Raw genomic sequence first — 11,020 nt, forward strand, 5'->3', positions numbered from 1 at the left:
TCGTGTTATTTCAACAGTTTGGTTGATTTAAAAATTGTTAATTTAGTCCACTGCTTGAAATGATCCTTTTAAAATGAGCTTTCTTGGATTTGACCCTACCTTCAATTTCAACATAAGCAATGTTTTGTGCAGTGTTCGTCATTTTTTAATTCACTCACACCCACTCCTTATTTACTGAGGTCAATTCTTGTTGTTTTTTTTTTATTATTGAAGATACGATTCTGTCGGATTTCCAGCATTTGTTTAAATTGCCATTGCCTTTTTTGATGCTCTGTTTTGTTTATTTGTGTATTTTATCATTATTATTTTTGTCTTATTTTATTGACTGGTAATAATAATAAAAAAGTGCTCGTATGGTTGAAGTTGTAGTTATCCGTTGAATTTTTTTTTTTAATGTGACTTCAATCCTTAGTTCTTTACAGGCCGACATGCTGTAGTTTTATAAACAAGATGTTTGTTGTTGACAGTCTGCTGGCGGCTGTAAATCACTGACGCCACCTGTCTGAACTGGCGTCTTGACGTCATTTCCGCTCCCCGACCTGAACGTTGTATCTTAAGTCGTTTGGCTTCGCTCTGTGGCAAACCGGGCGGCTGTTCAAGACGTATAACCGGCCTGCCGGTGTGTCTGTGGTCGCTCCGGTGCTCGACGTTAGTTTACTGACTCGGCGTGACGTTAAAGTTAAAGTAGCAGCTGTCCGGAGAGGAGACTGCCCCCAGCGGAGCGACAAGCTAACAGGCTAACTCGCTGCTAACTGAAGGTCCGTAACTCCCCTCGCGCAGTCTCGATCCGACGACCCGAGAAGAGACCCCCGCGACCCCCTCCGGAGCTCCCGTCGTGTCTCCTTGAGGTTTGCCCGCTGCCCCCATGTCCTCGCCGCGGATGGGATAGAGTCAAGCCGGCGGAGCGAGGAGGCAGGCAGGCAGCCTGCCAGCCAGCCAGCCAGCAGCTCAACATGGAGGATGAGGAGATCGCAGAGAGCTGGGAAGAAGCGGCGGACAGCGGGGTAAGGAACAGCCCCCCCTTTTCTGTGCTAAACGTGGCTCCAGCAGTGGACCCGATGTCAGTTTGACAAGTCAAGACAAGAACCTGAGCAGGAATCCGTGGTGTGCCGGACGTGCCCGGTTCTTAAATGTGTCAAGATGGGTGTTTTTTCTTTTTCTTTCTGTGTTGTCTTCCTGGTCGAGCCTGACAGGCCCTGCTGTCCCGAGCCAGGCTCCACACGGGGACTTAATGATTGTGTAAAAAATTTGTCATTGGTCATAATTTCCTTTAAAAGTCTTAAGGTTTCTTCTGTTGTGATGCCAATGTTTCGATATGTCTGGGGTGGTTGAGGATTACTGCAGAAACAAGTTTCTTTTCATGTGTCTAGATTGTTTTAAACCATTGAGTTTCAAACTTGGGAAAAGTGTAAAGTTGAGCTTTACATTTTCTCACACCTGTTTTGAAAACTCACCTCAGAGCAACGTAGTCTTTAGTATGTCACCTTTCACAATGATGACCAAAAACCTTGGAATTTAAAAATGGGAAGAAGTGGATAATTTTTAACTGTCAAGAACATGTCATGCAAAGACATTTAACGTGTGATTTTCATGCATGAACATACAGAATGTTTTCTGTTAATCAGTTAAAAGTGGTAGTAAATAACATTGCGAAGGCCTATTTATTCAGATATACCTCATATCTATGGTTTAAACACCATTACTAATCACTCCTCAGTCGGATACAATTATTCTGCCGCGTCGTGGCGTCTTTTACAAGTTTAATTTCTAAAAATGAAATAGTTCTGCAGTGTTTAAATAATTGTTTTAATTTGGTTAAGATGGGTACGAATTTCTTGGACATAAATAGAAATGAAATAATTTTTTTTTTGTTGTGTAAAATGCGTGTGTCTCCCTTTCAGGAAATTGAGAGAAGGCTCGAAGCAAAGTTGAAAATAAATCAGGAAGCAAAGTAAGTGATATGCAATAAGCCTTCAAAGAAGCCAGAGCACTTCCCTTTCTCAACTACGAATCTGCGCTATAATTCCATTTTCCGTTTTCTTTTGCAGAAAGTCCAGTTTGAAATCGAGTAGCTCACCGGTGCGAACTGCTATTGTGATCCAGGATGACTCCCTGCCTGCGGCGCCCCCGCCACAAATTCGAATTTTAAAGCGTCCGACAAATAACGGCACCGCGGGGAACCCCGCGTCCGCCTCCCGTCCCTCGCAGCAAATGAAGTCTTTGGCTCAGCGGGAGGCGGAGTACGCCGAGGCCCGGAAACGCATCTTGGGCAGCGCTTCTTCAGAGGAAACGCCCGTCGAGAGTCCGTCCCAGGAGAGGTGGGACGCGGCGTTGGCTAAAACCTACAGCTCGTGAATTATCGTCGCCTGTTTAATCGAACTCTCTCGCTTTCCTCCCTCTTGCTTTCAGGGCGGCGCGTGTCGGCGCTCAGCCGCCTTCAGAACAAGTTCGACCAAACACTCACGTGATCCGTCAGCCCTCCGGCCCAGACGGAACCTCAGGCTTCAGACTCTGCAGATAAACGGGAGCCGCCTGTCGCAGGGAAACATCTTCCTCTCTGAGGAGGCGAGAGAGAGAGAATAAAACAAAATAAGAAAAAAAGGTGGTGGTTTAAGGGGTTTTGGGTGGTAAGACAAGAAAATGTTGACTGAAGAGACTCGAGATGTAGCATGGAATTAGATGACCTTTTCCACCCTCCCTCTGCTCCCGTCGACCGGCCTGGTCTTTGCTCTCCTGCCTTGCGGCGCCTCTCTTTGCGAAGGCGCCGGCAGAGATCGGCCAAAGATACGAAGTCCCCTTCTGTTCCGCAGCACGAACAGGCTCTTTTGCCTCACGTCCCCCCCCCCTCCCCCACACACACTGTGATACGCCGACCTGCCACGAGGTGCCCCCTCCGTATCTTTTAGGTTGTGACGGGGTCGGCCGAGTGCCAGGGCATCAGGTGTCCGTCTCTTCAGGATAGCCGGGGCGACCCTGTGGAATGTCCCGCAGACGAGCTGACGAGCTGGCTGTTCAGCCGACGGCGCGTGGACCACGGCTGATTGTCCACCGGGAGCGCCGGCCTCTTGCGTCTTGAGTTCAGTTGAGCTTTGATGTGCTTGAGAGGTGACCGTTGTGCTCAGCAGTACAGTCGTGAGGTCACGGGAGGTTGGTACTGTGGCGTGTACCGCGTCCCGTGGTGAGTTTTTAAAATAAAAAAAATACTGCAGTGGACAGGAGGGGCTCCGAACAGAACTCTCTCCAGTCCCACCGCCTCTGTTCAGCACCGGCCACGCTGTAAGAGAAAAGCCCGGTGGGCACGCAGCCTGTGGCCAAAGATGATGGATTGGAATACCAGTATCACTAAATCTAAGCTTTTCCAAGCAATAAAAAAAAAAAAAAATGTAACAACTCCCTGGATTTTTTTTTTTTTTTTTTTTTTTTTTTTAAGAATCACATTGCCTACCGTGTTTTTGTTTTAAACAGTCAACATTATTTTTGCGTGTTTTCTTTTAGTTTTGTCCGGACACACGGCGCTGTGCAAATGTTTCGAGGCGTGTACGAACAGGTGCTGCGGAGTTGGAGCGAAAAGAAGAATATGAATCTGCAAATTGAATGAACGGAAATAAAAAGTCGAATCTTATATTTTGTGTCGCGCTCGGGTCGACTTCACAGTTGCAGTATTCTTTCAATGCTCGCCGCGAACGTACGCACAGCGCCGAGTTTAGGTCAGCAGATCGGATGCGACTGTGTGACGTAGCCTGAACACAGAACCTTTATCTGCTGGTGTCAAGAGTCGATGCTTTTCTAAATTGTGCAAACGTTATGAATTGAGAATTGTTGTGCGTCGGTGCGCAGGGGGGGGCGGTGTTGGTTGCCTCGTTCCTGGCCAAAGCTTCGCTGCATTTGCCTTGAAATCAACAACTTTCTGGTGTGTTTTTTGCACCACTTGCAGTCTATTGATTGATTGGTTGTCTGTAAAGTTGTGGTTTGTAAATTATCCACACAAAAAAACCAAAACCCGTTTCAGGCAGAGGCAGGTTTTATGTTAAAGATCAATGTTGGCGAATATTCTGCCAGGATTATTGAAATTTGACATGAATCCCCCCCCAAAAAAGTAAAGTCAGCGGTTACGACGTCGGGTTAAACGTGTTCTGCCGTGACTCTTCGGCTTTACAAATGTTGTAATGTTCAGTTTTCTCTCAAGGCAGCATACCGTTGCTTTTAACTGGAGGTTCAGGTTTGCTGTGCTTATTTGGCGGCATCACATCCAGAGGAGTTTTTCTTTCTCCGACAAAACTGAACAGTATGATGTTTTGAGAAGCAGTTTCCCTGGATCACATCAAATTCGACATCCCATGAAGTAAATAGGAAAACATTACATTTAGTATCTTTGTCATGATTTAATGATTTGCCTCCTGTGCTTTGTTTTTTTGTTTTTCCCCTCACTGATTTAAAACAAAACCACACTGTCCTTCATAATCAGACATAAGTAGGAAACCTTTTGACACTTTTATGCCTTATGTGATAAAAACATCCTGACTACCGACATACAACCTCCAGCATTATGAATCTAGTTCATCTTTCGGACTTGTGTGCATTTATGCCAGGTCAATTCTGATGTTTATTAGATCCCACATAACACAGATCTGTTGATGATTCATGTTTTTGTTTTAGTAAACTGAAGTGCTTGGCAGCTGTGTTTTGAAATGTTTTTTTTTTTCCATCTCCTTTTGGTGATCGTTAACAGACCGGATTGGAAATATTAAAATTTAGTGTTGGGGAATTAATAACCGCAAACAGTGAATTAGTCGAAAGATATCTTATTCCAACACCTGTTGCTTGAGAAACATGAGCAGAGTTATTTCCATATTTTAGCATTCAGCGATAACTTTCATTGCAGAGTGATGAGGTTGGTTTCTGGATCTGATCCTTCGCCATTAAGTACATGGTGCGTCTCTGATATGCTAAGAATGTGGTCCAGAAGAAACAGATTGTTTTGATAATTTCTATTGCCTCACTTGTGTGAAGTACCCACAATGCTTTGTTGCAGTCATTCACAAAAAAATCTGTCTGGTTTGAAGCTTATATGATGTCATTGTTGTTTTGAAACTTGAAGAAAATTAGATTTGAATACCCTTTAATAAACATCCTCAAACTGATACTGGTGTTTGTTTATATTTGTGTATGTGGTGTATATAAAGTAAGCAATAGTGTGTTATCTAAACTGGAAGCTTTCCAAAGGTGAGAAATATTCAATATACTGTACCTCAGATTTGTTTATTGATTTCTGAAGTATGACTGAGTTCCAACCCCTGGATTTTTGTTTCTCTTTACCTAAATCCAAAATGGTTAAAACATGTGTGATGTTTTACAACTCAGTTTAGTAAAGTGAACTTCAGTTAAACGATTTTTAAACTTAACTTATCGATAAACTTGTAGTGGCATAAATATGCATTATCAGATAATCCTTATATCGACGTTGTTTTCAAAATGTGATTATTTTTCATGCTCATTGAAACGTTATATTGGATAAATGAAAACAAGAACATTTTTGAAGCTGACGTGTGCAGTGTTATGAGCGTGCTGCGCTCGGACCTCCTGACCTGCAGGGGGCGCTGCACGGATCCGGCTTCGCGCCTCCTTCGTCTCTTTAGCAGACGAGCTGTCCATTGAAAGTCGGAAGTAGTTTTTTGGGGGGTAGTGAAACTTGCCAAAATGGCAGAAGACAGCAGTTATGAGTCGATGTTGTGTGTAAAGCCAGAGGTTCACGTCTACAAGATCCCACCTCGGGCCTCCAACCGAGGATACCGGTAAGATCGTCCGAGAGCGCAGTGACGACTGGAACTCCACGTCAGTTGGCTGATACGACCCTGCATCCATTATCGGACATTGCAGCGTCAGGACATTTTTGCAACTTTCTTTCTGCAATTCTCTGCAAAGCGTCTCCATTGTCACCTACACCTATAGCTCCGTGGTACATATAACGCGTTTGAGTCGGTGTAATTAACTGGGACACATGCTAGGAATGGAATTAATCCAGATATTGTGAAACAGTAAGTCGGATTTCACGGAAATGGGTCACCGATTTAACGACGACTTCCTCACGGTTTGACCTGCGCTTATAAACCCACACGATTTGTCGTCTGTAAGAAATATGGGCTAGTTCGTAACATTTTCAACAGATTTGGCTTTTAATTCACTTTATAAAGAATGTTTCTTAAGGGAAAGCGCGGCTGTAAACATCGTCAAGTCATTCTAATGATAGAAGTGTTTTGGTTCTCAATGACAGAAGATCAACTATTATTATTGTTATTATTATTGAACCAAACTAGCATTGAAAAAAAAATCATGTATTTGATGGCAAATTAAAATTTAGCTGCTCAGGGTCTGTGCAATTTTTCTTTTCAGGACTTGATTCTGTTATTTTACCAGGTTTTATTTGTGTCTTGCTTGGAACATATATTTAAAAAAATAATAAAAACAAATGCAGGCACATCTTGTAAGTTCTTCTGGGAGTTGTTTTAGCTTTAAACCTATTTGTTTTTGTTTGAGAAAATTGGGCTCACTCTTTCCATATTATTTCAGAATGTGAGCAAATAATTGATTTCTCTTCATCCTACGGTGAAAAGCTATTTATGTTTTAAAAAAAAGGAGGTTTGGGCATCAGCTGTTTGCATGAATGAGGGTTACACAAACCATTGTCATGTTAAGACGTATGTCCTGTTTTTCCAGCGCTGCTGACTGGAAGCTGGATGAACCTGCATGGAGTGGTCGGCTGAAAATTACAGCAAAAGGCAAGATGGCCTACATCAAGTTAGAGGACAAGAACACAGGTAAAGAGGGTCACTCTTGACTCTATGAAAAGGAGATTAACCAGATGCCCGGGGACTGGGTGTTCACAGAGCCATCCGATACTTTGAACTTTAAAGTGGTCCTGATAAATATACCCCCAGACATAAATAAAAATCCTTACGACTGCAGGTTACAATAGTTTCTACGGTTAGCTTGGGATCTGTTTTACAGATGAAACCTCTTTCACTTCTTCATTTGCTGGTAACCCGAAACACCCCTGAAGCTGAAATGTTGTTTTCACAGGGGAGCTGTTTGCACAAGCTCCTGTCGAACAGTATCCCGGCAGTGTGGTCGAAGCAGTGACGGACTCCAGCAGGTATTTTGTGATCCGGATAGAGGACGGCAACGGTAAGGCCAATTTACAAGAATTGTGTCCCATTTGTATTTGAGTTAATTCTAAAATGATGATGCATCAGATTTGACTCTGCTCCATTATTTACTTAAGATTTAAGTTCCCATTTTTGCTTTTTTATAACTGTATCACCGTGCTGTATAGATGCAGGACTATGTGCCGTATGCGCTTTAGTGGCATGAGACATAAACCACAAAGTAGATTAATGTATTAATGTCTGTGTATTTATAGGGCGCCACGCTTTTATCGGTCTGGGTTTTGCTGATCGCGGAGACTCCTTTGACTTCAACGTTGCTTTACAAGACCATTTTAAGTAAGTGACCTGTGTGAGTCTGCAAATACATCTCGAATGAGCTGTTCATAACAAATGCAGACACATTTTGTTTCTTCTCTTTTGTTTAATGTGTCACTGAAAAAAAAAAAATCCACTGGGTTTGCATATTATGCAAAAAAATTATTTGTTTTCATCAGGCGGTGAATCCACACTTCATCCTGCTTGGCTTGCAACCATTTGGTATATTTTAGTCCATCATTTAAATAATTAAGTATTCACATTAGCATTGGCACAACATCATTAAATATTAACTGGCGTTATCCAGAAATAAACTTTTCCACAGACGGAACAGGCTCATGAAACAATAACTTTGATTCCATCATGATGTGCTCGGGGAAAGTATCGTTCAAGCCTCCTGAACTACAGTTTGGTTTAAAACAAAAATACACAATAATGTGATGTTAGTGGGCTGTTTTAATTGAGAAGCTGGAAAAAAACGGAATGTCTACGTGTGGGGGGAAAAAAAAAAATTGGTTCTGATATTTTTTATGAAGAAGTCGATCATCCTACAATGTTGTACATCTTTAAGAACAATGTATGAACATTACAAAACATGTGATTTACTTCTATGTTGTTATTATCCATAAACCTTTTCATCCTTCACCTATTTGGTGTTTTCTTCATGAGTATCTTGCTACAGACTGACTCTCGCCGTCATTATAGTGTTATTGATAACTACGGTGTTTCTACCTTCTTAAAGATGGGTCAAGCAGGAGGGTGAGCTGGCGAAGATGGAAGCTTGTGAGAGCACGGCGCCGAAACTGGACCTGAGCTTCAAAGAGGGCCAGACCATCAAGATCAGCATTGGGGTGAACACGGCGCCGACACACCGCAGGAAGATGATTCAAATCGGTTGGACTCCAGGTCGGAGTGCATATTAAAAAAAACGGCGGCGACTGTGTTTCACAGAACATCAAGAAGAAGGATGCGGGCGGCGCCAAGCCCCGGCCGGCGGCCGGAGGTCTGCTCCCTCCCCCACCTGGAGCGAAGGCCGGAGGAGTCCTGCCCCCTCCCGGAGGACCGCCCGCTCAAACCAACACCGGTGATGATCGTCATTGTAGTTCCATAAAACATTCGCTTGAAAAATAAAGCTCATGTATATATGTAAATGTATATTGATGACAAATTCCTCCCAAACGCAGCTGCTCTGTTAGACTTCGGGCCCCCGGCCCCCGCGGCACCGCCCGCCTCTGACGTGTGGGGAGATTTCACATCGGCCGGCTCCAAGTAAGTGTTTTGAGAGGATTTCACCTCCCGCCTCTCCCGTGCCATTTCATCGCATTCACCCATTCTCCACGTGTCCAGTTCACTTTTTTTTTCGCTTTCCCGGTTCCTGTCGCCGTCACCTCTCACGCTGTGCCCCCCCCCCCTCTTCCCCCCTCCTCTCGTCCGCAGCTCCAGTAACGACGCTGTCAAATCAGGATGGGTGCAGTTTAGTTGAGTTGTGAGAAACGGGAGCACACACTCAGGTTCCACACATTCCACCGGACAGGACGTGAGGATTGTAGCAAGAAAGACGACCCGAGGGGGAGCAGATAGCTCGCTCACTGCACTTACTCTGTTCAAAAAAGGAAAGTTTTAGCCTGACGACCAACACGCTCTGGAGGAACAAACCGTAAACGGTGTACATATTGTTTTTTGTTGTTGTTTTTTTTTTTTATTCTTTACACTATTCTCCACTCTGGTATGCAATAGGATGCATCTTAGTATTCTGGCAGCCACCAAACATGGAAGGTTTCAGCTCTTTAAAGAAAGCGAGCGTCGGCTGAAGGGAAAGGTTGCCTCGTTACACTAACCTGATAAAATGTTCCTCCTTTTGCCTTAAAGTCAAATGTCCTTTTCACTGTTAACACCCCCCCCCCCCCCCCCCCCCAGAGGATGGTAGGATTTGTCCCCGTCTGTCCGGCTTCATGTGTTTGCATGTTCCCGAACGACGTCATCGCCGCCGCAACACTCATCTCCTTTTCTTCGCCATTTTTGGGAAAATAGCTCGTGTTCCTGTTTCGTTCGGCTGTATAACAGCACGTGTGTTTTTACTTTTCCGTGTGCAACGTTGTCGGTCTTTCCAGTAGTTTTTTAAATTAGATCCTACAAAGCTCTATTGATATTTAATGATTAGTTTTAGATTAAACATCCTACGCATCTTTAAAATACCACGATTTTGTTTGAATCATCAGAGTGTAGGATAGAGAAGTCGCGCTTGTCATTTTGTCTGTCATTCAAAGCATCAACATGTTCTGTTGGTCTGTTTACGTTTGTTTTGGTCCTTTTGGGTGTTTTCCCTTTGTAAAATGTGCCTTTTTACCCTTTTCGATTTCCTTTTACTTCTGTTAAAAAGTTTGCATCAAGTATTTGATCAAGTGCCTTCCTGGAGAAAGTTTTAAAATGTCAACCTACATCTCTGTGTAAATAAACGATATATATTTCGATGCCGTGCTTTCTTTTTATTTAGGGCTGCCTTTCTGAGTACAGGGTTGGGACTCAGATGCAACATTTCACATTTTATTTAAACTTCAGTGTTTATAATTACTAATAAATAATATTTCAGTGTTTTTCTGTGCACATCCGTCAACGCACTTTATTCAGTTCAGGATCAGGGACTGCGTGAAGGGTCACCCTGGTCCGGTTATCAGTCAGAGTTGCTCATCACTTGGAGGCACGTTGGCTTTTCTGCAAGTTCATTTGTACGCTCTTGACTCCAGTTAAAGCCTGACTGGGATTTTCTTTTAAAAATGACACGATGCAGAAAGTAATTTCTACCAATCACTTTCTTTTGTGACATTTCTATACATTTTAGTTTTATTTGCACTAAGCGGAAATTTGTCTTACCTTCATTTTTGTTCTCTATCATTTTAGCTTATGTCATTAAAATCAGGACCTGCATCATCTTAAAAGATCAGATGTTTTCTGTGACAATTACATAAAAAAAAAAAAAAAGCATTCTTGAAACAGGCAAAACTATTCTCCTGTTTTGTAAACAAATCTAAACATGATCAGAAACCCCAGTAAGTATAATTGAATGAGGACAATGATGATGTCCTCCTATAAAAGAAAAATGACAAATCACATGCATGTTTTCGGACTGAGAGCAAGTCGCAGGAATACATTGAGAAACATGCAGAGGGAGAACTTGCAATCTGCACACAAAGTCCCCAAATGAAACAAAAGATGTGCAGGAGAAACTGTTGCTGCCCTTTAAATGCTGCAACATCTTAAAACAGTTATTAAACGACCTTTAACTCTCAATTGAATTGCGTTTGGGACGAAAGCCGCTCAACTGATCACAATGACACTGAGACAAATATCAACTATTATTTGTATTGAAGGCGTCAGAGAGATGCAGCATGTGAGCGCGTGACAGCATGATGATGTGTGAAGTGGAAGTCCCTCCCCGGAAAGAGCATGGAGGAGAAGATTTCAGAACAAGGCGACGCATCCTGACTTTGCGGACGATCGGGCTCCTTTCTGCGGCCGTGGAGGTCTGAATCCTCCCGGAGGGA

The 11,020-nt window shown here is 43.2% G+C and overlaps 2 protein-coding genes across 2 annotated transcripts; both read left to right on the top strand.

Annotated features, from left to right (window-relative positions):
* Positions 1–551: 551 nt before the first annotated feature.
* Positions 552–5,141, top strand: LOC308128820 (SUZ RNA-binding domain-containing-like). Its single transcript, XM_080494492.1, has 4 exons — positions 552–1,004; positions 1,902–1,951; positions 2,049–2,318; positions 2,410–5,141. Exons 1-4 carry the CDS (start codon positions 954–956, stop codon positions 2,519–2,521), a joined length of 483 nt encoding a protein of 160 aa, XP_080350618.1. The 5' UTR covers positions 552–953; the 3' UTR covers positions 2,522–5,141.
* A 529-nt stretch (positions 5,142–5,670) lies between these two features.
* On the top strand, positions 5,671–9,949 carry necap2 (NECAP endocytosis associated 2). Its single transcript, XM_080495576.1, has 8 exons — positions 5,671–5,792; positions 6,715–6,815; positions 7,078–7,182; positions 7,418–7,499; positions 8,221–8,329; positions 8,430–8,562; positions 8,663–8,747; positions 8,916–9,949. The coding sequence occupies exons 1-8, from the start codon at positions 5,698–5,700 to the stop codon at positions 8,959–8,961; spliced, it is 756 nt and encodes a 251-aa protein (XP_080351702.1). The 5' UTR covers positions 5,671–5,697; the 3' UTR covers positions 8,962–9,949.
* Positions 9,950–11,020: the final 1,071 nt, after the last annotated feature.

Source organism: Blennius ocellaris, assembly GCF_963422515.1.
Source record: "Blennius ocellaris genome assembly, chromosome: 4".
NCBI lineage: Eukaryota > Metazoa > Chordata > Actinopteri > Blenniiformes > Blenniidae > Blennius > Blennius ocellaris.